This window comes from Odontesthes bonariensis, chromosome 24 (genome assembly GCF_027942865.1).
Source record: "Odontesthes bonariensis isolate fOdoBon6 chromosome 24, fOdoBon6.hap1, whole genome shotgun sequence".
Lineage (NCBI taxonomy): Eukaryota > Metazoa > Chordata > Actinopteri > Atheriniformes > Atherinopsidae > Odontesthes > Odontesthes bonariensis.
Window position 1 is genome coordinate 4022634 of NC_134529.1, and position 27473 is coordinate 4050106.

At 41.5% G+C, this 27473-nt stretch overlaps 1 protein-coding gene across 7 annotated transcripts in view; it reads left to right on the forward strand.

The window, feature by feature from the left end:
• myt1la (myelin transcription factor 1-like, a) overlaps nt 1–27473 on the forward strand; it is a 111402-nt gene that overhangs the window by 53457 nt on the left and 30472 nt on the right. For 5 of the 7 annotated variants that reach the window (XM_075459170.1, XM_075459169.1, XM_075459174.1 and 2 more), the window contains exons 6-12: nt 3985–4493; nt 9577–10207; nt 12056–12166; nt 13320–13735; nt 18126–18260; nt 22048–22138; nt 26153–26266. In XM_075459170.1, coding sequence (XP_075315285.1) covers nt 3985–4493; nt 9577–10207; nt 12056–12166; nt 13320–13735; nt 18126–18260; nt 22048–22138; nt 26153–26266 — 2007 coding nt within the window. The remainder of the gene's footprint in view (nt 1–3984; nt 4494–9576; nt 10208–12055; nt 12167–13319; nt 13736–18125; nt 18261–22047; nt 22139–26152; nt 26267–27473) is intronic. The other 2 variants (XM_075459175.1, XM_075459172.1) reach the window with 2 other exon arrangements.

Genomic DNA, 27473 nt, shown 5'->3' on the forward strand with positions numbered 1-27473 from the left:
TCCAGATTACAAAATAAGACAGAACAACAAGTTTAGATGATTAAACTGACTTCCTACTGTTGATAACTACTGTTTAATCTCTCTATTATCACCGTGATGTGCTCCACTCTGAGAGAGATCACAAGGCATGAAGAGAAGAATATTTTGCAACGTTTGCTTTGTGGTGATTACCGTCTGTTGCTTGGTAGCAATGAGATCTATTCTCAGTAAGCAGGAGAGAAGTCAACAAGTGGCAAACCACAAGTCCTCACTTTAAATCATCCACACTGAGAGCTGTGATGGATCCCAGAAACACCACAGATATACATACAAAGATAAATACAAATATTTCTTACTTCAACTGGTTGCACTTGAGTGCTTTGAGTAGATTCGTAGAAATGTTTGATTATGTGTGAAAATGTTCCAGAAATACGTGACGGTGTCTCCGGGCGGATCAGCGGTCTGTTCTCATTTAGCGGGTTTGTCCTTTAAACTCCAGAGGCAGAGTCACCCTCCTCGGTCTCACTTTCCAAACACGAAATAAACTCTTTCATATAGAAACGGACTAATTGATTCCCTAAAATTTACATTAAAGCTGTGTGTAATTGCACTCCCCGCTTTGGAGCAATTAAAGTGGAATTTTCCCAACAGTTAATGACTATTATGGGATTTGCGTAATTGTGGCCCTGGCTGAATAAGCTTTTTGGTTTTCCGGCGGCTAATTTTCCTCCTCAGTGAGAGCAAATGGAAATCAGCAGCAGTGCCGTAGCGCACGCTGTGGGGAGCTGCAGCACCGTGACCTTTGACCTCACACAAAAAGCCCTTGAGTCACATTTCTGGACATTTTTTAGAAGAACGACACGACTCTGAAACTAAATATTTGTTTTTAGGGCAACAAAGCTGTTCGGCTCCGGCTCTCTTTGTGTTAGCTGGCTCAAGATAAATTAAGAGCTCCTCTCAGACATAACAGCGTCTGCATCGGCGGCTCTGATCTTTCTTTGTTCGCGGAGGCTTTCCTCCTCAGGCTCCGCGCGCACTCACATGAAAAGGAGTGTTTTATGCATCATTTGACGTTTATTCTACTCATAGTGCACCACCCACCTGACTCTTCATTCCTTAGAAGAGCAGCTTGTTGGAAAAGATGGATGTGATGAATGCGAAACTCTTCCCGGCAAAAAAAAGCAGCGATGTTTACTGATGAATTACAAGTTTTTAAATAGTTTTTCTATAGACAATTAGCACGGGTTAACTTAACACAGTCCTATATATATTATAGATACAAATGTTTAATTCCTCTAAACATTTTTAATTCTATACAAATGGTTAATTCCTCTGTTAAAGTTTAATTTAGCTACAAATGTTAAACTTAATTTCCTTAATTTCTCTGTACACATTTAAATTTACATCTTATCTCAGGTCAATTCCAACATCTATCTATCTATCTATCTATCTATCTATCTATCTATCTATCTATCTATCTATCTATCTATCTATCTATCTATCTATCTATCTATCTATCTATCTATCTATCTATCTATCTATCTATCTATACGGTTATTTCTCAACATGACTTTCATTGAAGGTCAATCGAGCCCTCTCGCTGTGGTTCTAATGTCAGATATTTACACAGATCAACGGTTCTGCCTGACAAAAGTCTGATTTTTGCATTCTGGGATTTCATCAGAGAAATAATCTGTGGAGTGATTAAAAGGATTTAATCTGAATCTCTGAACACAAACCGCTCCACAGCCGGTTTATGCGTTCATCACGGGTTACCATGGTGATGTAGCGGGTTAACCTTTGCTCACACTGAAAACTCCGACCTCAAGCTTTTTGCTTTCGTAGGTGTGATTTTTATTTTTTTTGGTTTGCTCTGTTTTCTGAAATGTTTTATTGTTTCTCCAGTTTTGTTGCATTGCAGCACCACAGCAGGATGAATATTTGAGAGACCGTTGGGATTATTAAACATTCATGCTGCAACGTTCACACCGATAAGCTTAGTTTTACTCTGATGGGAAATGTTGTGGTTTTCACACGCGAGAACCTTTGCTCTCAACATTTAAGTCTCTCTCAGAATAATTTTTCTCCTGTTTCTACGGTTAGTTAAACAGTGAGGAATCATGGGTGCTTAAACCGGGCGGTTCATACGTAGTGACTCTCGTTACTTTTTACCCTGATCAGACTGCAAGCAGGTCGGAGTCCAACTTAATTTTAATAGTGGTTCAGACCCTGCGTCCATAAGCTGCACTAATGACCCAACTGGCATTGGTCTTTTGTTAAGATGTTTAATGATGTATTATGTGTAAAAGACAGTCTTAAGATGATGTTTGCCAGTGATTGGCTTCTGCTACAGCTGAAATTTACTAGTGATTAACATTATTTGTGAAGCCTCAGCAGTGCAAACAGTCCCTCTGCAGCCTTACAATTCCTGTAAAGATTCCCATGTGGTTGTATTCTGGCTAGGGCTGGGCAACGATTAACATTTTTAATCTAGTTAATCACACGATTTCCCTGATTAATCACGATTAATCGCATTTGTACGCAAAATCCAAAAATGAATCCAAAAGTAGCGTATAGCTTTTAGCATTTAGCTTTATTTTAAATGTGCTGCCATATGAATGAAAGTGCCATAACATTTGTTGTGCAAACACACTTTTAACATCAGCATCTTTCTGTAGTTTTTATGTAGAAGCCTCGCTCCACTGTCTGTTTCCTTGAATGACTTGCTGCTATCAGTTGTGTGTTTTGCCTTTAAGTGATATTTTAGACTGGAACTACTACGCTGAGAAGACAATTCAACTTGGCTGTAAATGCAGGAGTTTTTAAAATGTTTTATTTTGAAATAGGTGCTTTTATGTTGAAACAAGTAAAACAGGAAGTAGCGCCGGTTAGCTCCGTTAGCTTCACACCTGTAGCGGTGATGTTACCTGCTAGTTTATCTTTATTTTATTCCTCCATGCTTCGTGGTGTTTGCTGTAACTGTGTGAATGTGATGCAGAGGAGAAGTGGAAGTTAAAGAATCCTAGTTCTGACCGTGAAGATTGCCTCTGGGGAATGACCAATAAATGATTATTTATTGGTACCAGCGACAATGCTAAGAATGCTATTTCTTTAATGATTACAACAACTAATGTTGTCTTTTATTTTGTTGACTTGTACATTTAGTTCTACGGTGTTGTTGTGGTGTTAATAAACATCTGTGAAAAGAACCGGAGTCTCTTGGCAGTGTTTACAGATGACTTTGGTTCTGTCGACTCCGCCGTCTGGAAGAACTTTAAAATGAAAATGGCCGAGTAAAAGTTCCGTACCCTTCTCCATGTTTGGTGGATCCGCAGATTACTTTCTTTTCCTGTTCCACAGCAGACAGCAGCAGACTTTTACAAAATAAAAGCCTGTGAGCAGCAGACTTTTACAAAATAAAAGCCTGTGAGCAACAGACTTTTACAATAATAAAATTAAAACCTCCGTTAATGCGCGATAAAATATTTATCGGGCGTTAAATAATTAACAAGTTAACGCGATAATAGCGAGCTAACTCGCCCAGCCCTAATTCTGGCACATCCAAAATATTGTTACTCTAACCCGTCTTAAAACCCATTTTTATTCCCTGGCTTTTAACCCAGCATGAGACTCTGTTTCTGTTATTGTTTTATTGTTTTAACATTGTTATTGTTTATTATTGTTTTTACATTGTTCTTATGTTTTATGCCTTATATTTCGTGTTGTTACTCATGTACAGCACTTTGTTTCAGCCACGGCTGTGTTAAAGGGCTTTATAAATAAAGTTGAGTTGGTGTAAATGTTTCTTTATAATAGTAAAGTCAGCCATTAATATGGGTCTAAAAGACTCTTTTCTGATCAAAATGTGTTCTGGCTCTGTTGGATCAAACCAGAACCCTAGTGTGAGACTTGGTTACAGTCAGCATCAGAAAGAGAAGTTTGGGCCGAGCAGAATCAAATTATTAATTAATAATTATTACTAATGTGCCTTCTGTCCCACATCAGTGTCTATGGATGTCCGCTGGCCAAGAAGAGGAAGGCTCTGGACAAACAGCCACTGGAGCCAGCTGCCAAGAGGAGGCCTATCCTCACCTCCTGCCCCGGTGAGGAAGAGGAGGAGGAGGACGCCGGGGCCTTCACCGGCTACCAGAGTGAAGCTTTGGAGGCTGGGCAGCAGGGGAAGGAGCAAGGGGAGGTAGTAGAGGAGGACGAGGAGGATGAGGATGGGGAGAGAGAGGGAGATGAGGACGAAGATGGGGAGGTGGAGGACGAGTTCTCAGAGGACAACGAGGAGCAGGGAGAGGAAGAAGAGGAGGAGGAGGAGGAAGAAGAGGAAGAGGAGATAGAGGTGGCGAGAAGAGATGCAGCAATAGGAGGCAGGCAAGCGGAGGGGGAGGGGATGGAAGAGGAAGAGGACGACGGGGATGACGAGGAGGAGCAGGACGATGAAGGAGAGGAAGACGAGCAGGAGGAGGAGGAGGAGGAGGAAGAGTTGGGACCGACTCGCCAGCAGGGTGAGTTTGATGTTTCTTACTTTGATGCTAAAACTGAGGCTGTGAGAAAAGCTGCATAAAACATCCTCCAAAGCAATATGACTCATCAAATATCACTAAGTTTGATGTTTAAGAAGTAAAGATTAAAAGAGATTTGACTGGCTTTTTATATTTTTTTATAACTTTGATATAATTTATTTTTTTTCATTTAAATTCGTTATTGAAACTATTTAAAATGAACACATAAATTAATGAAAAAGTCTGCTCAGACATGTAATTAAATTCAAATTTATACAACACAGCTCAGGACTCGGGAGGCCAAGAATGAAATGACTCAACCTGAAGAACAACTCTTTACTTTCTGAAGCTGAAGGGCTAATTTTGTAGTCTCTGAGCTGAAAACATTGATGTTTTTCTGCTGTCAGACTAAAACGGCATCAGAGATAAAGTGTGAAATGACACGAAAAGCTTGAAACAACACCAAGAGGTGCACCAACAAGTTTGTGAACCTTAAAATGATGCGCTTTTGGCTAGCTTTGAGGTACAATGGCATTTGTTAGCCACATTCCTGAGCCTGAAACTGCCCTGGAGCTCCCGGGATCTGAGATACCGCAGTTCGCAACTTTGCTTTCCGGCCCCACACCCGCTGTACTGCTGTACAGTCTATTGAATGTGACATCAAATTCACGTGTATGGCTGTACGTGTGCAGGGTTCACACGTAGATTTGTTTTTATGACAGTGGTGTTACATCACACAGCTGTAGGGGAGTGGCAAGCAGAAGCTTAAAAGGTTCTTGTTGGTTTATAAAACAGCCAAAAAGCACCATTTTCAGGGCAAATTCTCATTATACTGAAGTAATATCGTTAGTATAGGAAGAAGCTCGTTCAAAATAAATTTTCTGGATCATCTTTAATCCGCTGCATCAGGTGTCTGAACACATCTTAACGTTAGAAATAGATGACAGCATATCAGATTTCTTTACAAAGAAGGAGTCTGCATCAGAATGTGGTGAAAGTCTGTGTGGAAAGGCGAGCTGGGAGCCCTCAGGCAGCACTGCATGAGAAACCGTCATCATGCCGCCATGATCCATACAGCCACACGGGCTCAGGAGGAGCTGGGAGAACCATTTCCACTCAACACGGTCCACCAGAAATGTGAGCTGAAGCTGCAGCACACCAGCAGGAAGCCATATATCAGCTCTGTGCATGAACACGGCCCAGTTCTGTGGACTCCAGCTCAGCTCAGATGGACAGAAAGACAGTGGACACGTGTTCTGTGGGCAGATGAGTACGGAAGCCCTAAACGGCCATAGATACATACATTTCATTCCATCCATTTTCCCGTGATAACGACATAATTTTCCTCCGTTTTCCCGTGATAACGAGATATTTAATTCGAGATCTCGAGAAAACCATCATTGTTTTCTCGAGATAATGAGTTAATTTACAGATGGTTCTCGAGGCCACTTTGTCTCCCCAGTCCGCCCCTGTTTATATGTGTTTATATGTATTTCTGGCAAAGGTTTTTACCCATTTTTACCCCCCTTTCATTGAAAACTGAATAAAGTCGCCTATGTGGAGCGTTTCTGAAAATGCACAAAGCAAATCCCGCTGGTGTGACGAGCATTTCGTTTTCTCGAGATAACGAGTTATTTATCTCGTTATCTCCAGAAAACGATAACGGCACCTCTCGTGCATCATTCGGTAACCATGGAGACGGCTTGGTCCCCTCAGCTGGTCACTGATGAAGTCGACTGTATCAGCAGGATTACTGAGGTGTCTCCGGCTACTTTATTCAGTTTCCAATGAAAGGGGGTAAAGATGGGTAAAAACCTTTGCCAGAAATACATAAACACACATAAACAGGGGCGGACTGGGGAGAAAAAGTGGCCTCGAGGAACCATCTGTAAATTAACTCGTTATCCCGAGAAAACGATCTTTGTTTTCTCAAATTAATTATCTCGTTATGACGGGAAAACGGATGGAATAAAATGTATGTATCTATGGCCATTTAGGGCTTCCGTACTCATCGTCCGCTCTGGGCTTCCGTAGATGAGTCCACGTTTCAGCTGCTTCTGGGAAAAACTGCTGAGAAAGAGCATCCAGGCTGTTCTCAGAGAAAGGTTTAAAGCCAGCGTCTGTGAGGGTGTGGGGGAGCATCAGGGTCCATGGCAGGGGGGGCTTCATCTGTGTGAAGGTGCCACTGATGCAGAGCTGGATGATTATTAGGAATGTTATTTAGATGAGCTACTGAAGAAACACTGCCCCCGACCTTCGTCTGCAGACCCTACGATGGTCATATAAGCCGCATTCCCACTGCAGGAACCTTCTGCAGTTCCTGTAACCTTTTCAGGAACCGTTTTTTTCCCCACATTCGCACATACAGGAACTCGGGACCACGGCCCTCAGTTCCTGGAACCATTTCAGCTCCAACCTTTTTTGCTCCATGGACCGGTTTTATGTCAGACAATATTTTCACGGCCCGGCCTTTCAGGTGTGGCGGATAAATACTACAAAATAAAATGATTCGACCAACACAGACTCTGTGGTATTTAGTAAATATAATAATAAACTTGAATCCACTGTGTACTTGTATGTAGCTATATTAGCAGAGTCCTCCTGACGTAACATCCTCTCATGCCTCCTTACGCTCTCTGGTCGCTATGGTAACGCTTAAACATGACTTCAAAATGCAGCTTTCTTTTTCTTAGTGGTCACAGCCTCTTCTTCTGTCTCCTCGCTGGGAAGAAGCTTTCCAAACACGCCTGTTTTTGACTAATTTTGCTCGGTTCATGGGTTTAATATCAGCGTTGATGCATCACGTGACCAGAACAGACGGATGTAACGGAGAGAATTCGGTAATTTTTCAAAATAATGTGGCTCTTTGTGGTAACACAGTAAAAAATGCGGCTCTTAGTCTCTGACCGGTTGGCCACCCCTGCACTCTAAAGTAACACATCGCTGTCGCATCAGTCCCTATCAGGTCCGACTCATGTGGGAATGCAGACTGAAACAGTTCCCCTGGGGAAGGGCAGCTATTAGAAAGAAATTCGTGGAGGTCCGCATGTGGCTATTGCAACTATCAAAGATGCGACTTCTACACGTTGTTATATTTGGAACATATTTGGTCTTTTTTTGGCTCGGGGTATTCTCTCAGTCTTGTGGGACAAATGCCAGATACATCCTGTGAGGGTTGCAGCTCAGCCAGCTGTGGAACTTTTCCACAAAAGCAGACCTTCGCTATGTAAAAGGGGCCAAAAAAGCTATTTCAGTGAGAGAAAAAAACAGATGGATAAACCCCAGTAATGTTTCATATTCACGCCCAGTTCTGGGCTAAATGGATGTTCACCCCTGGTGCAGTTTGCACCTGCAGCAGGAGCGGACGGACACAGGCTGGGGGCTCTGCACCGTCCCTCAGCGCCCTCCATGCACCCTCCATGTCCTCTGTCGCTTCTGACAGCGCTTCACAAATAATCAGGAGAGAAGCTCTGCTGAGTTATTAACTCGCAGCCTCCCCTCCCTCCCTCCCCCGTTAGCCTTCGTGTCTCGGCAGACGTGTCACATGCGCTCAGCCTTGGTTTCTCCTCCTGAGGATATTTATGGCTCCTGAATCAGAGCACCTCGCACGCCTCCCTTTTCAATTTCTCTGCTCTCATTTGCCGTCTCTGTCCCCAAAATCAACAGCGAGGCTCAGCGAGGGGAGTGCTGCTGTGCACTGCTCTGGGTTGTGTGTTTTCTGAGAGTAAACAGCGCTTCATAATTAGGAGAAAAGCAGCTAATGTGCTCGAGAATATGTAAGAAAAAAAACTGGGTTTCTGAGCATCGATGAGAGAATTGGAGGCTATGAAAGCTTCATCTCTGCCTCCTCTGCTGGGTTTTAAACACAGTTATATTATTTATAGGGCTGGGCAACAATTAAAATGTTTAATCTAATTAATCACATGATTTCCCTGATTAATCACGATTAATCGCATTTGTACGCAGAATCCAAAAATTAATCCAAAAGTAGTGTATAGCTTTTAGCATTTAGCTTTATTTTAAATGTGCTGCCATATGAATGAAAGTGCCATAACATTTGTTGTGCAAACACACTTTTAACATCAGCATCTTTCTGTAGTTTTTATGTAGAAGCCTCGCTCCACTGTCTGTTTCCTTGAATGACTTGCTGCTATCAGTTGTGTGTTTTGCCTTTAAGTGATATTTTAGACTGGAACTACTACGCTGAGAAGACAATTCAACTTGGCAGTGTTTACAGATGACTTTGGTTCTGTCAACTCCGCCGTCTGGAAGAACTTTAAAATGAAAATGGCCGAGTAAAAGTTCCGTACCCTTCTCCATGTTTGGTGGATCCGCCGATTACTTTCTTTTCCTGTTCCACAGCAGACAGCAGCAGACTTTTACAAAATAAAAGCCTGTGAGCAACAGACTTTTACAATAATTAAATAAAGATTAAAACAGGGGTGGTTTGTGGCGTAGTGGGCTGAGCAGGCGCCCCATGTACAGAGACTATAGTCCTCGGTGCAGCTGGCCCCGGTTCAATTTAATTCAATTAATTTTTATTTATATAACGCCAAATACAACACATGTCATCTCAAGGCACTTAAATAATGAAGTCCAATTCAAGCCAATTGGAATTCAATTAATTGTAATCATATTTATTTATAAAATAATCCAATTCGTTCATATAGAGCCAATTCAAAAACAATTTCCTAGCTAAGGAAACCAACAGATTGCACCGGTTCGAGTCCTGCATCGGACGGCCCTGTTCTGCGTGTTGTTCCCCCTCTCTCTGCCCCCTGCTTCCTGTCTCTCTGAACTTTCCTATCCATTAAAGGCACAAAAGCCCCCCCAAAAAATGTTTTTAATTAAAAAAGATAATAAAAAAAATAATAAAACCTGCGTTAATGCGTGATAAAATATTTATCGGCGTTAAATAATTAACGAGTTAACGCGATAATAACGAGTTAAATCGCCCAGCCCTAATTATTTCCAGTATATTTTTGACCAGTCACGTACTTTTTATGTTGTTTATGTGCAAAATATTGCCTGAAACTTTGCTGATGTGTAAAAAAAAAACGACTTAATGTGCGTTTTGTCATGACAGCAGAGAACCACTACAGACCCAACGGACAATCAAAGCTCATTCCAATTCAGAAGGACGACAACAACAACAGCTGCGCCCTCGGCGCCGGTAATGGCACCGGCGAAGATTACGAGAACTACGACGAGCTGGTCGCCAAGTCGCTGCTCAATCTCGGCAAGATCGCGGAGGACGCTGCGTACCAGGCCACGACCGAGTCCGAGATGAACAGCAACTCGTCCAACAGCGCGGGGGAGGACGACGACGATGACGAGGACGACGGCAGCGAGCAGGGTGATAGGAAGGGCGAGCTGAGCGTGGACCTGGACAGCGACGTGGTCAGGGAGACCGTGGACTCCCTGAAGCTCCTGGCACAGGGTCATGGAACCATGCTGCCCGAAGATGGTTACCCAGACAGCACCATGGTGGATGATGGGATCCATGTGAACGGCACGCACGCCATGGGGCTCAGGGCTCACGGGGAGGAGAGCGGGGAGGAGGTGTGTCTCAGCAGTCTGGAGTGTCTGAGGAACCAGTGCTTCGATTTGGCTCGGAAGCTGAGCGAGACGCCGCCGTCTGATCGCCCCGTCCTCCACGCTCTGCACCACCAACTCCAAAACCCAGCAGACCAGCAGGTGATGCACCACCTAAACAGGTGCGTGCACTGGAAAAAATCTGAATCTTACCAAGTATATTTGTCTCATTTCGTATCTCATTACACTTAATATAAGACACAACTGCCTAACAAGTACCATTTCAGCCAGATATAGGGACTTGTTTTAATACAATACATCTGGAATATCTTGTTAAATGAAAAAGTCTTGAAAACAAATTGTTCTGAGTCATATTTCACATGAAACAAGCTTTTTTTTACATTTGAAGAGGTTTTTAAGTTAATTTCAAGATCACTTTTATCTCAAAAGTTCTAAATATCACATCTTATTTCAAGAAATCTTGACAAACCGATTTTCACTAGTTCCATTGGCAGATTTTTTTTGCTTATTTCAAGCAAAAACATCTTGTATTTGTTGTTTTTTTACTTATTTTTGGAGGGGCATTTTTTCCAGTCTCTACTCAGTCCAAGAGTTGCAGCTTTTTTTTCTCTAGATTTGTTTTTTAAAGCCAGATTAATGTGATAACTAACTAAAATGTGATAAAGGTTAAGACTAAGAACAATCAGAGAGCACCGTGTCTCCAAAGCAAAGACCAAACTCAAACCTTCAGATGCTGTTTGCAAACCACAGATACATATAATAGAAACATTTCTGGGGCAAATCAGCCCAGCTTCAGTCAAAATTCAGTGTTGGAGCCAACGGTTCTTCAGGCTTTCTGAGGTTTAAAAGGATCGGGGAACCCCCTGCAGGACGACATATCTACATACATACATTCATTGACTTAACTTCTAGTTACGTTTGGACTACAGATATGAACGTTGAAGTGACATAACAGCCAGCTGGAGGCTGGTAGATGAGTTAAAATGATGTTAAATTACATTATATAACCCTTCATTTGCATGCAGATTCAGTAAAACCTGGGCTGGACTTTCAGTCGTTTCATTTTTAAAGGCCAACGTTACGAACCGCTGTTTATTTCATTGGGATTTTACCAGTTTTGATACGTTTCTCTTTGGTTCAACCAATCACAGAAAAACTTACGGAATATTTTGCTGAGTTGAAGTTAGACTAAAACTAAAAGAATCACACAAAGCAGCGGTTTCTTTGTTTTTTTTCATTTTTAAATGAATTTATTTTTTAACCCCTTGTCCTGTCAAGCATTATGGCAGCAGAATTGTAATCTGAATACCGTTTATGCCAAACACATTCGGGAAGGGAAGCTTTATGAATGTAAAGCTCCCCTTGATGCCCATCAACTCCTTATTTATTGATGATGAATGAATGAATGAAAGAATGAAAGAATGAATGAGTTTATTTAAAGGACAGCATGTAATACCATGAATCATTGCCATTTCATGAACAACAACAACAAGATGGTTACATCGGATTTAGCAGAGGTGCTATTTTCCATCCGTAGTCCTTAAAGGGGGGTGGGGTAAGGAGTACAATTATTATCATTTTTTTCCTTTCTTTATTTAAAAAAAACAACCTAATCACCAGTGGGTCTATTTTAATCATTTTAATTTGTTCATTTCCGAATTATACATTTTGATTCATATTTTATTTAATATTTTCTTTAAAAGAGTCTTTAAGATGATTTAAAATAAATAAAATAAATCATTTATTTCTTTTTGTTACAATTTGTTACAACAATTTGTTTCTCTTGGTTTTAACAGGATTGAATCAGTGTGTGAAATGACTCGGGTTTTAAAGACAAAACTCTGGTTCCAATGAAAGAACTTTTGGATTGCATGCATCTCGGTTTGCAGAAACTGAAAGTTTTTAATCGGGTTAAGGTTGTGGGATGCACATTGTTGCTTTTAAAAATGCCAACTTTCTCTTTATTTCCCCACACGATGATGATGACCTACCATCGTGGCGCCTGGCAGCCATCAACACGGAAGATTCCATCGTCAGTCGGCCCAACTCTGGGCCCAAACTCCAGCCCTTTCCACAACATTCGTATCTGTTCAGGGCGAGGGAAGCAGGGACAAAAACAGGTGCGGTGCTTGCATTGAATACAAGTCAGAATTTCTAGTTTATAGACACAGATTTCTTCTCCAACTTACAGGTTTATTCGAAATGATTCTTGAACTGCTTTATGAAGTTTGTCCCAATGAGAAGTGCGTTGTGGCAGCCGGTATGGCTGCGCGAGCATGCTAGCAGATGGGAGTCCCTGCTTTGTAGTTGGGAGCGATCACACTTAGGAAAGCTGTGCATGGGCTCAGTTTGAGCTTTTTTTTAGTTTGAGACTGAGATTCTGCTTCATTTGCCTGGTTGTCTAAAAATTTGGACTAACAAACACATTTGGTGCAACACGACAGCGAATACAGCAAAGATTGTTTTAATCTAGGGCAACGATTAAAGTTTTTAATCTAGTTAATTACATGATTTCCCTGATTAATCGCGATTAATCGCATTTGTACGCAGAATCCAAAAATGAATCCAAAAGTAGTGTATAGCTTTTAGCATTTAGCTTTATTTTAAATGTGCTGCCATATGAATGAAAGTGCCATAACATTTGTTGTGCAAACACACTTTTAACATCAGCATCTTTCTGTAGTTTTTATGTAGAAGCCTCGCTCCACTGTCTGTTTCCTTGAATGACTTGCTGCTATCAGTTGTGTGTTTTGCCTTTAAGTGATATTTTAGACTGGAACTACTACGCTGAGAAGACAATTCAACTTGGCAGTGTTTACAGATGACTTTGGTTCTGTCGACTCCGCCGTCTGGAAGAACTTTAACATGAAAATGGCCGAGTAAAAGTTCCGTACCCTTCTCCGTGTTTGGTGGATCCGCCGATTACTTTCTTTTCCAACAGACTTTTAAAATAAAATAAAATTAATTTAATTAAATTAAAACTTAAATTAATAAATAAATTAAAACAATGGGTGGTCTGTGGCGTAGTGGGTTTAGCAGGAGCCCTGTCTCTCTGAACTATATATATATATATATATATATATATATATATTTTTTTTTTTTTTTTATTTAAAAAAAATATAAAACCTGCGTTAATGTGCGATAAAATATTTATCGGCGTTAAATACTTAGCGAGTTAACGCGATAATAACGAGTTAACTCGCCCAGCCCTATTTTAATCCAATCTGAAATCTTAGTTGAGAACATCTTACCTTCCTGCTTCTCCCGTCTCAGGTACGACGGCTGCCAGCAGGGCGCGCAGGAGGAGCCCAGGTCTCTGGAGCGCAGCTACTCCGACATGGTGAACCTGATGAAGCTGGAGGAGCAGCTGAGCCCGGCGTCCAGAGGCTACCCCACCAGCTGCAGCCAGGAGGGGGACGAAGACACCACCTCAGTGGCGTCCGACCACTCCGACGAGACCTTCGACATGGCCAAGGGAAACCTGACGCTGCTGGAGAAGGCCATCGCCTTAGAGTCAGAGCGGGCAAAGGTCATGAGAGACCGGATGGCCTCGGAGCACGCGTTACCCCGTCGGGATCACCACCATCACCGTGGCCACGGCGAGCACAGCCCCAGGCTGAGCAGTGCCGCTGAGGAGCGAAAGTCCAGAATGCAGCAGGATGGGCTGAAGAGGGTGTACTACCCTAAAGGTAGGTTGGAAAAGCCCCTGTTGAAGCCACGTACGATAACTTCCTCTGCTCGCTGGCCTCGTGTGAAGCATGTCTCGTCTCTTTGGCTGTTCTGTCTGTGTGTGCACTGGAAAAAATCAAAGTCTTACCAAGTATATTTGTCTCATTTCTAGTCAAAATATCTCATTACACTTAATATAAGACACAACTGCCTAATAAGTACTATTTCAGCCAGATATAGGGACTTGTTATGTGAAAAAGTCTTGAAAACAAATTGTTTTGAGTCATATTTCACATTAAACAATCTTTTTTTTTTTCATTTGAAGAGGTTTTTAAGCTAATTTCAAGATCACTTTTAACTCAAAAGTCCTAAATATCACATTTTATTTCAAGAAATCTTGACAAGCCGATTTTCACTAGTTCCATTGGAAGATTTTTTGCTTATTTCAAGCAAAAACATCTTGTATTTGTTGTTTTTTTACTTATTTTTGAAGGGGCATTTTTTCCAGTGTACCGAGAAGCCTGGACTTTAGGGAGCTAATTTAGTTCAGTTGTTGCCATAAACTTTGTGAATATTAGCACTTTTTTTCCAAGTGTTTTAGAAAAGGATTGTTGTTAGTCCGCTCTTTAATAATAAACTTAAAAAGATGAAGAGTGTTTGCTCTCCACAGCAAATGTTCCTCAAATTATTCATGTTCGAAGTGCATTCACAGAGAAGCCAAGATCTTGTTTCTTCTCTGAACTCTGCCGGTTTGTGGCACCTTTTCTCATCAGATCTGACCTGGAATAGCTTTTACTCAACAAATCTAACCCCAGGTCAGCAGGGAAGGAGTTTATCGTGTCTGCTTGACTCACCGTTACCCTCAATATCGAAGCGGCCTGAGGCTCTCAGAGCTGTAGCAGGGGAAAAACAAACAAACAAAAAAAAATTGTCAGTTTAATGTTTTCCTTTTTCCTCCCTGATTGGAACATCTCTGTTAACATCGCCGGATTCAATGAGTTTTCTGACCCCTGAGCTCTTCAGACCTGTTAAACCCACATTGTGTTATTTCCAGGATGCTGTAATATGAACGCAGCTGAGGTAATGGGCACTCATTTCTGTGTTCAGGACCAACATCGGTTATTTTTTTTTTTTTGCAGAAGCATGGTTTTTCCACTGACAACAGCTTATGCTGTTAAAATAGGCCGGTGTGGGAACATCAGACGGCCCAACTTGTCAGGCATGAGTAATGGCAATCTGCACGGCCTGTTAGGAGAGCAAATCTCATCTGGGGGACGCTATCCGCGGCCTATTTCTCCAAATCCAGTCAAATGCAACCAAGCGCCATCGGGAGGGAGTCAGTTCTGCGCAGTTATCTTCCTCACAACGGTGTCGGATGGGCTGCAGACTGTTTCATTAGTGCAGAGCCCGGCCGGGAGAAGTTATTAGTCCACTGGAAGGCTTTCGTTATGATGCGTCTGAATCTCTGCAGAGACGGTGTACTTGTGCAATTTTGTGTTGCCGCTCTGCAAAAAGCCAGCTTTCAAAAACAAGAAAAAAAAAGTACAAAAATTACGTGTATTTTGCTTAAAAATAGCAAAATTATCTGCCAGTGGAACAAGAAAATGTGGCTTGTCAAGATTTTTCAAAACAAGTAAAAATATCTAATCTCAATTAACCCACAAATACCTTAGAATTACTGTAATTTAACTAATAACAAGTACATTTTTCTTAAATCTAATTGAATACACGTGGCCTATTTTCTCAATATATTGAAAAATATTCTTGAATTAAGTAAATGCTAGAGCCATTATCTTGACATAGTGGTATGCACTGGGCCTTATATTTCTTGAAACCAGCTTGGAAACTGTTGATATTCCAGCTTCAAGCATGTACTTACTCAAAACAGGTCATAACATCTCAGTAACACGCTGTAATATCTTATTTAGATCATTAAGGACAGAAACAATTAAAACAAGTGAAACAGTCTAACATAAAAACTGCTTACTAAGAAGAACTATCTTATTGGACAAAAAATAAGCATTTATCCCTTTGAGCTAAGATATTTCTTTTTACTTAGATTTCACTTTTTGCAGTGCACACTTATTCGGCCTGAAATTGTGTTAACTGATTTCTTGTTGGGGGGAGAAGGTTTGTGTTTGAGGCTCTGTCAGTAACTAGTGACGCATCCATCCCGCAGATGTCATTTTACATAAAAACAACCCGCATAGCTCTGGGAATCTTGTCCACACCAGTTGTAATTTTCACAATAAATGCTCGATATCAGTGTAGGAGAAAGACTTTGTTTTACCGTGAAAACTTTAGCCCATCGCTAAACGAGTTCGACTGAAGGTAAAGTGGAAAAATTGAAGGAAATTGGCAGGAACGGGTTTGGCAGGACACGGATGCGGACTCCAGAGGTGTTAAAGCAAACTTGGTTTATTCACAAACAAGGTTAACAAAAGGCGGATGACAAAACATGAATAAGAATGTGACCAAAAAATAAAACAAAAGACTTGACATAACATGGCGTGGGGGTGAAAAACAGAGAAAGGATTTCACAAAACTAATGGGGAAACCTGGAAACTGAGGCTGTGTTCGAAACCGCATACTTCTCCTACTACTCATACTAACTTTTTGAGTTAGTATGCGAGTTTGAGTAAGCGAGAAGTTCCCGGATGCATACTAGATTCTCTGAAATGTTGGGTATGCATCATGAGGTTACTACTCACTCAAACTACCCAAGATGCAACGTAACGTGACGTCGCCGATCGTCATTTCCTGTCAAAACGGCAGTTTCAAGCTAGCTACAACGAGGGTAGGTTCACTTCCTGTTTTCAAAACAAAAGCACCAATTGTATGGTAATGGCTTTCCCTATGATAAAAGGCAACGGGTATTTTATTTTGTGAAAATAACAGGAAGTGCGTTGCTCACTGCGGCTAGCTTTAGTAGCGCCGAATTCGTGGGAACAAAATTGTAAACAGCCGGTATTTTGTCAGGTTTTCAACACGTTGGGGATCTAAACGACTACTTTCTCACCTGAAAATGTTTCAAATGTTGCTAAAGTTTACAGAGTTTAGAGCTTAAGAGAAATCAGCTTCAGGCCGGCTGATTTCAGCTCGGGCAGGAGCGAAATGCATTGTGGGTAAACGCTCTGCCTACTGTCTGATCGATGAGTAAGAAGTATGTAGTATGCGGTTTCGAACACAGCCCAAGACATGAAACAACCTAAAACATGATAAAACATAGAACTAAAAACTAGGGCTGGGCAACGATTAAAATGTTTAATCTAATTAATCACGATTAATCGCATTTGTATGCAGAATCCAAACATGAATCCAAAAGTAGTGTATAGCTTTTAGCATTTAGTTTTATTTTAAATGTGCTGCCATATGAATGAAAGTGCCATAACATTTGTTGTGCAAACACACTTTTAACATCAGCATCTTTCTGTAGTTTTTATGTAGAAGCCTCGCTCCATTGTCTGTTTCCTTGAATGACTTGCTGCTATCAGTTGTGTGTTTTGCCTTTAAGTGATATTTTAGACTGGAACTACTACGCTGAGAAGACAATTCAACTTGGCAGTGTTTACAGATGACTTTGGTTCTGTCGACTCCGCCGTCTGGAAGAACTTTAAAATGAAAATGGCCGAGTAAAAGTTCCGTACCCTTCTCCATGTTTGGTGGATCCGCCGATTACTTTCTTTTCCTGTTCCACAGCAGACAGCAGCAGACTTTTACAAAATAAAAGCCTGTGAGCAACAGACTTTTACAAAATAAAAGCCTGTGAGCAGCAGACTTTTACAAAATTAAAAGCCTGTGAGCAACAGACTTTTACAAGAGCACAATTTGTACACAAGGTAATTCAAAGTTCTTTACAGCTACATAAAATCACAAGAAGGCAATAAAATCATTAAAAAAAAAAATAAAAAAAATAATAATAATAATCATTAATTAATTAATTTGAAAGTGAAGAGTGCAGATAAAATACTTTCAGGTGTCATATGCACCGCTAAATCATATACAACAATAATAAAACCTGCGTTAATGCGTGATAAAATATTTATCAGCGTTACATAATTAACAAATTAACGCGATGATAACGAGTAAACTCGCCCAGCCCAATTAAAAACATGGGGAAAACCCCACGAACGTGACAGAAATATGTGCAAACGGTTGTATCTGAGTGTGAGGACGTAGTTTTGAGCTGAAGTCGGGCCCATCTGCACGCAAGCAAAGGACTTTAAGGAAGAGAAGTATAAAAACAAGAGGTCCTGCTCTCAAATTGAAGAAAACAACACTCTTTCATAATGAAACGAATGTAAGTCATCGCAGTAAATCAGATTTGCAGGTTGCAGCCATATGAAGAAGGCTTTCACTTGGAGACAGGACCACCTCTGTCTCATTTTTGTTGTCCCATTTCTTTTCCAGACTCCTCCAGAGGTGACAAGAAGGAGAGTAAGTGTCCGACTCCGGGCTGTGATGGTACCGGTCATGTGACCGGTCTGTACCCTCATCACCGCAGCCTGTCTGGGTGTCCCCACAAAGACCGTGTCCCGCCTGAGAGTAGGTTCCACTGCTTGGATGTTACGCTGCACCGCCAATGCACCCTGCTTCATGACCAGTCTGACAAGTCATTTCTGCTCGAACGGGGCTTCTTTCTGAGGCCGTAGGTCGTGGTTTTAATGAATCCACCGAGCTGGAGCTGTGGAGGCAGAAATCATCTTATTAATAGAGTTAAACCTTGGCTGGAGGAGCCTCGTATTTTCTCTGCACCGCTGTGTTTAACTGACAAAACTGTCTAAATACCAGGAAGGGAAACTTAAATAAAGATAATTACTTACAAAGTTCAGCAAGCTGACTAAAATAACTAAGTTTTAGAGGAAAATTAGTAGACTAAACTGAACAGGAGTTCGCTTTTAATCCACAAATGTGAGTAGGTCTGAACTAGAAAGATCTGAAACGGGGACAAAGAAGCAGCCGAGTGCTCATTCAGACCCGACACCCACATGTTCAGCTGCTGTCACGTTCCTAAAAGCTCGAAGAAAGGGCAACTGGACTCATTTTCCTTCAGGCTTGAACCTAAGAAAAAGATTCAAGCACCGAGAGAAAGAAGTCCAGCTGCCATTATCGAGCTCTTAGGATTTACATGACCCGGATGACTGAGAATCTGCAGCGATCTATCCTGCTGTTACACCGATGAAAAGGAGCGTGTGTCTGACAGAGTTTAGAGTTCAGAGTGCCAGTAAGTAGCAACTTTAGCCCAAAAAGAAGCACCAGAGACGTTCCTTTAATCCTAACACTCCTGAGAATAAAGCGTGTTGGTGACTTTGTGCACTCTGTAACCTCATCTCCCACACATTCATGTGGAAAAGTAAGTACATTTCTGAGGGTTTACAAACCAGAACATGAGAACAAACCCTCCCAGATTTTAAGATTAGGTAAACACTACCTCAGATGAACAACACATGACATATTACATCATTATTTAGTCAACAAGTCCACCCATCTCAGACTCTGCAGGCCTCAGTCAGCATGTTAAAGGTTAAAGGTCATGACAGCACAGTTAGAAACAGACTGAACAGGTGTGGCTTGTGTGGAAGGGCTGCAGGAGAAAGCCTCTTCTCTCTAAAAAGAACATGGCAGCACAGCTTAGGTTTGCAAAGCTGCATCTGAACAAACCACAAGACTTCTGGAACAATGTCCTTTGGACAGAGCAGACCAAAGTGGAGATGTTTGCTCAGAATGCACAGCAGCACGTTTGGAGGAAACCAAACACAGCATATCAGCACAAACACCTCACACCAGCTGTCAAGCACGGTGGTGGAGGGCTGATGATCTGGGCTGGTTCTGCAGCCACAGGACCTGGGCACCCTGCAGTCACTGAGTCCACCATCAACTCCTGTGGATACCAAAGTGTTCTAGACTGGATCAGGGGTTCACTTAGTTTTAGTTCAATAAGTAATGTAACACTGTAATATCTTATGTGTTGTTGTTCATCTGAGGTTGCATTCGCCTAATTTTAGGACCCAATAATTTGAACAGGATGTACTCTCTCTTCAGATGAGTCTGTGGTAGCTCCTTAAAAAACTGAAATTCGGGTTTGCGCTAAGCTTTAGTGTGACCGTAAATAAAGCAAATCAGATTATTTCTGCCTTTGAGAAATGAGTACAACGTGCGCTCTGCCAGGTTGTTCTCTGACATCATAGTCGAACACAAACACACGGGGGTCATGACCTCACGACTCAGGCCAAATTAGGTGAATTTACGGATCAGAATATTTTTATCTTCTACGATTGAAGAAGAAAATGATTCAAAGAATGAAAAAAAAAACTTTAAATGGCTTGTTGGATGGATTGGGCTGTTGTGAAATTTGGGTATTGTTGAGCATGTTGGCCGTCCACCACAGCATCTGTCCTGCATCTGGCCTGCATGACTCCACGTTTGTGAATGTTGTGCTGGAAGTGTGACGATTTCCTGGGTTTGAACGGCATCAGAGAAGCCAAACGAGAACAATAAGTGCTACCAGAAACACCTCCTTCCTTTGCTTTCTTTTTCTTTCCTCTTTTACTTTTCTTCCTCCTCGCTGCACGTCACACTGCCCGATGCCTCGAACAGCAGAAAGAATCGGTTTGATCTCACAAAACAACCACATACAAACCCGTTTTAATCGTCCTCACTGACCTCAGAGGTTAAATGTTACTTCAGAATGAAAAAACAATTCATCCCGCTCAGTTAATTTATGTCAGACATAAGTGGAAAACAAATTAAAAGTATTGTAAAGTTGTGTTTTATGTTTGCCTTAAAGCTGCAGATCTGCTGCATTTAATTACAATAATTGGGATTTCGTAACTTTTCCAAAAAGTTCAGAGGACAATTGTTAATTTTTAACAAAAACTCATTAAGTCCAAACTTTTTAATAAAAGTGGAAATTATTTTGTAAATATTGAAAAAATATTTTGATGAATTACGATTCGCAGAGCCGCATAATCGACCGAGGCAAAGAACGGGTTCATTACATGGGAAAAAAAAGTTACAAGAAGTTCATAATTAGGTGAAATATTAAAACTAAATTATTCCTGCAACTCTGAAATTACAGAATTAACGATCTGGGTGTGTAGGCATGCATGCGAAGCCTTGTTCAATATGCACATCTCTGGATCTGTCCGTGGCTCTGAAGGAAAAACTCTTTTCCTACTTTTGCTATTAGTCCATTTGCACATGAACAGATGTGAACACTGCATGGCAACCCTCTGCATCCACCTCATGAAACTCCACGAAACGGCCGCTGTGATCAAATGAGAATTGTGTGTCCACGGCAGGAAAACAAGAGCTTTAACCCTTAAACGTGTGATTTTTATTCATGACTAAATGTTTCCTGCTGGGAGGAACTTTTTCCGTTCAACTCATCACAAGCTGACATGTTGTCAGCGGACCTCTGTGTCAGTTTTCGACACCTTTTTGAATTTTCAATGACCAAATAAAGTTTTAACAAATCATAAAATGTGTTTTAAAGACCCTGTACCCTCTTTAGAATAATTCTATCCGGATTTGAGCAGTGTAACTATTGTAGTTTCCATACAGGACCTAGTTTACTGTGATCAAAAAGCAGTAAAATGGCCCTGTTCTGCATTTTTACAAATCAGAAAAAGGTTTCACAAATCCCAAACAAGGTTTTAATGAATCTACAGCTTCTTTAGAATAATTCCATCCAGATTTGAGCAGTGTAACTATTGTAGTTTCCATACAGGATCTAGTTTAGGGTGATCAAAATGCAAAAAAATGCAGTAAAATGGCCCTTTATGCCCATCCATTTAATTCACGAATCGGATGCCAACTTCAGCGTCTTGTCTATGGGCTTGATGTGGCACTCATGTAACACCCCCACATTTAAAATCACTGCTCCACCGCTGGCCGGCGGCGAGGTGGAGGATCGTTACGGGACCTGTAAACATGGGACTCACGTTGGAGAGGAACCTTAGAACATGCCCTCCTTATTTCTTCTTTAGTTTTAATTTCAGCTTAGCCGCTAACTTAGCTTCAGGAAATTACTTGTTTAGGTTTTGGCAACAGGAAAGTACAGGAGTTAGGCTTTGGAAAAATATCTCTATAAAGTTTTATATGGAGAAATAAACGAGTGAATATATGCATGCATATTTCCTGCTGCTGACACACAATCCTCTCACGGTGTGACACCTGCTGAATGCTTTGTGTTCGTGCTCATTTTGTGAAAACTTCGGCCCGCTGTCAGTCATGCGGCTGTAATCTCTGCATGCTTAACAGTCAAGCCCGTTAACTCTCTTGTCTGCTCTTAACCTTCGCTGTCTTTCTCACCTTTTCCTGTCTGTCAAAGTCCTTGCCATGTATGAAAATGTTTTAAAGTGCCCTACTCCTGGCTGCTCTGGACGGGGTCATGTCAATAGCAACAGGAACTCGCACCGCAGGTGAGTGAGTAGCCTTCAACTGGAACGCTGTCGGCCCAGTCGCACCTGCGGCGTTTGAATGTGGCCGATTTATCGTCTGTGTTGTTTTAGGAGGAAAGTTTCACATCAAACTAATGCTCAGCTCACATCTAAAGTGTTTCCTTATATCTGCACTGGAGTCCTGTGCAGTTGGAGGCTTAGTTGGTGGTTAACGGGCATCTCTAAATTGCCTGTGGCTATGAGTGGTTGTCTGTGTTGTTATTTAAATCAGCTCTGCCACTCACTCGGTATGTTGTGCTGAGACTGGCTCCCTCTCAGTGGTAAACAGGGTTCACTAATGGACGGACGGATGCTAAAATCTTGAATGCTTGTGGGCAGATAAACTTAAAAAATGAGCATCCTACATATTTCTACTAGGGCTGGGCAACGATTAAAATGTTTAATCTAATTAATCACATGATTTCCCTGATTAATCACGATTAATCGCATTTGTACGCAAAATCCAAAAATGAATCCAAAAGTAGTGTATAGCCTTTAGCATTTAGCTTTATTTTAAATGTGCTGCCATATGAATGAAAGTGCCATAACATATGTTGTGCAAACACACTTTTAACATCAGCATCTTTCTGTAGTTTTTATGTAGAAGCCTCGCTCCACTGTCTGTTTCCTTGAATGACTTGCTGCTATCAGTTGTGTGTTTTGCCTTTAAGTGATATTTTAGACTGGAACTACTACGCTGAGAAGACAATTCAACTCGGCAGAGTTTACAGATGACTTTGGTTCTGTCGACTCCGCCGTCTGGAAGAACTTTAACATGAAAATGGCCGAGTAAAAGTTCCGTACCCTTCTCCATGTTTGGTGGATCCGCCGATTACTTTCTTTTCCGGTTCCACAGCAGACAGCAACAGACTTTTACAATAATAAAATAAATAATAAAACAGGGGTGGTCCGTGGCGTAGTGGGTTAAGCAGGTGCCCCATGTACAGGAGGCTATAGGCCCTGTGCTGCGTGTCGTTCCCCCTCTCTCTGCCCCTTGCTTCCTGTCTCTCTGAACTTTCCTATCCATTAAAGGCACAAAAGCCCCAAAATAATGATTTCAAAAAATGAAAAACCTGCATTAATGCGCGATAAAATATTTATCGGCGTTAAATAATTAGCGATAGTTAACGATTAGTTAACACGATAATAACGAGTTAACGCGCCCAGCCCTAATTTCAAGTCCTGAATGTGAAATATGAGATAATATTTGAGGCTATGAGAGTCCAACTCGAGTGCCTTGTAATGTGGGATAAAGTCAAACGTCATGTTATTGTCTCAAGCCTAAAGTGCTCCAGCGATTTTAATTGATCTTGTAGTTTTGAAGGGCCCATTCTATGTACCTTTTAAAGACTTTATAATTTTACTGCACATTGCAGAATCACTTCTTCCTCTTGGTTGATTATTCATTTAAGCTCCCGTCTCCTCGCGGCCACCTTCCAGAAGGCCAGTTTTGCTCTGATCAGCCGGGTGATTGATCTAAAAAGGCAGCATACAAAGCAGCTGCTTGTTCTTTGACTGATGTGCATTAAGCTGACCACTAGGCAGGCATTATGCAAATGTGTTTCACGGTAATGTAACATCAAGTGAAGGAAGAAAAACGCCTGAACTAGATAGCCTGTGAGCTTTCTCAAATAGCTCAGGAACTGTATTTTCTTTTTGAAGGGCCTTTACATCTACTTTACATACCGTTTACACGAACAGAAATCTATATTCTACTCTGAAAGAAAAGAAAAATCCAGGAAACAATGTGATAAATTGTGTTTTCTGGTTGTAAGAGTTTGTTTTATCTGTTTTTACTGGACAGAGTTGGAATATTATGATAGATTTGTGGGACTTCATGTTGACAAGTGATACAAAAAAAACAAATAAAAGGAAAAATCCAGGAAAAATAATATACCCTTTCATTTACAATGTGAAAAAATGTGTTTTCTGGTTGTAAGAGTTGTTTTTATCTGTTTTTACTGGACAGAATTGGAATATTATGATAGATTTGTGGGACTTTATGTTGACAAGGGATCCAAAAAAACACATTTTCTGTGTGTCCACAAACAAAATCTAAAGTTGTTTCAAGTTAAATGTTCAAGGAAGAGCTGAAGGTGTGTGTTACATCAGCTGTTTAGCAGGCAGAGCGTTAAACACACACACACACACACACACACACACACACACTGCTGAATTATATCAAGCGATAAAGCATCGTGCTTATTTCCTCACACTAAAACACTGCTTTAGCCTTGCTGGCGCACACATTTACAACGTCAGACACGAATTAGCTCACAGACAGCGGCGCACATTCTTTGGCAGACGGAGAGCACGCACACACAGAGGTGGCTGCAGGGTGTGTTATGTAGCACAGCTCCTCTGGGAGAGGAAACAAAGCAAAACACCAGCTAGCTAGCTTAGCTCGTGTTAGCTACCAGTTCACACAGCTTTCATGTCTGGCAGTCACCATGGAAACGACTTCACAGCAGCAGCATCAGCAGCAGCCTCTGCTGTGTTGGTCTGTCACACACTTCTCACACGCTCCCATCATCATTTCAAACAAGCGTGTGTGTGTTTGTCCTAACGATGCTTCATTCCCTCTGTGTGCGAGGCAATTAGGGAGTGCCCAGAGTGACAGAGAGGAGGGAAAGCAGGAATTTATTGTGCTGAATGCAAACCGTTCCAGCCGGTCAGCTTTTCCTTGATGAGAAATTCACATCAGATGAGTGCGAGCGACTCGCACATTTTAAGTGACATTTCAAAATTGATTTGGCCCCTTTTTTTTCCTTGTGAAGGTTTGAAAGCAGCCATGTCACTTAGGACTAACGCCGCTACAAAATAAATGCAATTTAATCTGATATTCAGTTGTTCATTCGATTTAGAAATGGAAAGCAGCAACTTTGTGTGATCTGAACGGTGTTCTCAGGAGGTTAGACCTTACTGGGAATGAAACAAAACATTAGGGCCTAGCTACAAAATCCTCTCCATGGCCGTAACGTTCCATTTTGCATGGACAGCCATTACACACTGGAAAAAATCTAAATCTTACCAAGTATATTTGTCTCATTGACTATCTCATTACACTTAATATAAGACACAACTGCCTAACAAGCACCATTTCAGCCAGATATAGGGACTTGTTTTAAGACAATACATCTGGAATATCTTGTTAAGTGAAAAAGTCTTGAAAACAAATTGTTTTGAGTCACATATCATATGAAACAAGCTTTTTTTTTTTCATTTGAAGAGGTTTTTAAGCTAATTTCAAGATCACTTTTATCTCAAAAGTCCCAAATATCACATCTTATTTCAAGAAATCTTGACAAGCCGATTTTCACTAGTTCCATTGGCAGATTTTTTTGCTTATTTCAAGCAAAAACGTCTTTTATTTGTTGTTTTTTTTACTTATTTTTGGAGGGGCATTTTTTCCAGTGCGCCTTCATCCCAAAAGAAAAAAGGTGAAACTTATCCGTGCAAAAACCAGGGGAAATGCCGATCGTAGTCCCTCCCCTTTGGTCTAGTGTTAGGAGTCAGGCAGAGGAACCTCCTGTTAGGCAACAAGTCGAGCAAAACTTCAGCCTGTAAACCATTTAAACCAGACGCTGAACCAGTCAACAGTAAAACAAGTCAGTCAGTTCGTGCTGTGATCCAAATTCAGTCTGTAAACCACTGAGCTGGTACGCCAGTTAAACCTTTCCCCTGTTCGTGTATCAGCCAGCAGGTAAGTCAGTCAAACCATGAGTTGATAAACCGGTTATTCAGTTAATCAATCCATTCCTTACCCTATGGGTCAGTCAGCTGGGAACCCAAACAATCCTTCCAATGACAATAAGACCTCCAGTCTGTGGAGACATTAGGCTGCTAAATTCATCAACTAAAATCAGCCACAGTCCTCATAAAGTGGGTTATTTTAGAATCCTTAATTCATTCATAACTGTTGTGAATCTGATTCTGTGGGATTCGTGCAGAATCTAACCGGGCCTTGTTCCGTCTGTCCCCTCCCGCCCCCTTCAGTCTGTCCGGTTGTCCCATCGCTGCTGCAGAGAAGATGGCGAAAGTCCACGAGAAGAGCCATTCTTCGACTGACAGCGGCAGCAAGACCAACCAGACATCGGACCGCGTCCTCAGGTACCGCCCACTGAATGGTGTCGGAAACCTTTCTCCAGAGGACAAAACGCTGTGGAAGATTAATTCTGTCTCTTTAAATCAAGACCAATATATAGTCCTCCATTCTTATTGGATAACCGATATGAACTGAAACTAGAATGCTGATGGTTGAAAACTTTAAAACTTGTTTAATAGAGTTTGGGTGTTGTCTTCAGATTCCATCTGTTGGATGCCAAATGGTCCAAAGAATTTCAAACACACTTCAGGGTAGTTTGTAGCCTAGCAAGCCAGACCCGTACAGCAAAAAGCTGTACAAGTGTCTAGTGAAGCTGGATAGCAGTGTGGGCGGGATAAACGGTTGTCTGTTAAGTTGCCTCTGCACTCAACGCCACGCAATAGGATGGCGCAACAACCAATCAGAGCGATGAAGAAGGATTACGTAGTCAGTGCGACGGACCAACGAAGCAAGCTGGTAAATTAAACTTTTACCATACCCGGTGGGCAAAACTCCGAAAACGTCCTTTTTAAAAAAAAACAAAAAACTTAAGTGCAGTTATCTGTTCGTCTCGCAAAGAAAACTGTAGATCTAAATTTTCTAGAGTCGCTGCAAAAGACAACTCGAAAGACTGTTCGCTGGGCGCAGCCATTGTTTACCTCTCTCTGGAACTACACACTGAAACGTCGCACCTCTGTCGTCACTAGGTAGCCCGGCCTCCGACCCCGCTCTTCACGATTTGATTGGCCCGATTAAGTTTCGATTTGCAGCCTCGCAAAACGACCACAAGTGACTAGACTAGCCCGGGAGCAAATTCAATTAGCGGTCGCTAGGGGCGTCTAGATTTCTAGGCTAGGTAGTTTGGGGAAGCCGACATTTGTTCTGAAACGGTGTTAAGCCACACTATGAATGTCAAATGTCGCACTGAAGATGGTTGAACTCAGGAAGTCAAACAGCATCGAAATGTCTCTTAAAGGGATAGTTCGCCTCTTTTGACATGAAGCTGTATGACATCCCATATCAGCAACATCATTTATGAACATCTTCTTCGGCTCACAGGACGCAGCAGGGGGTAAGAAGATGTTCATAAATGATGTTGCTAATATGGGATGTCATTCAGCTTCATGTCAAAAGAGGCGAACTGTCCCTTTAAGTTCTAAAAACATAAAGCAGGGATGCCAAATGGTGCAAACAATCTCCATCTTGCATCTCTGCATCTTTTTTTTTGTTTGG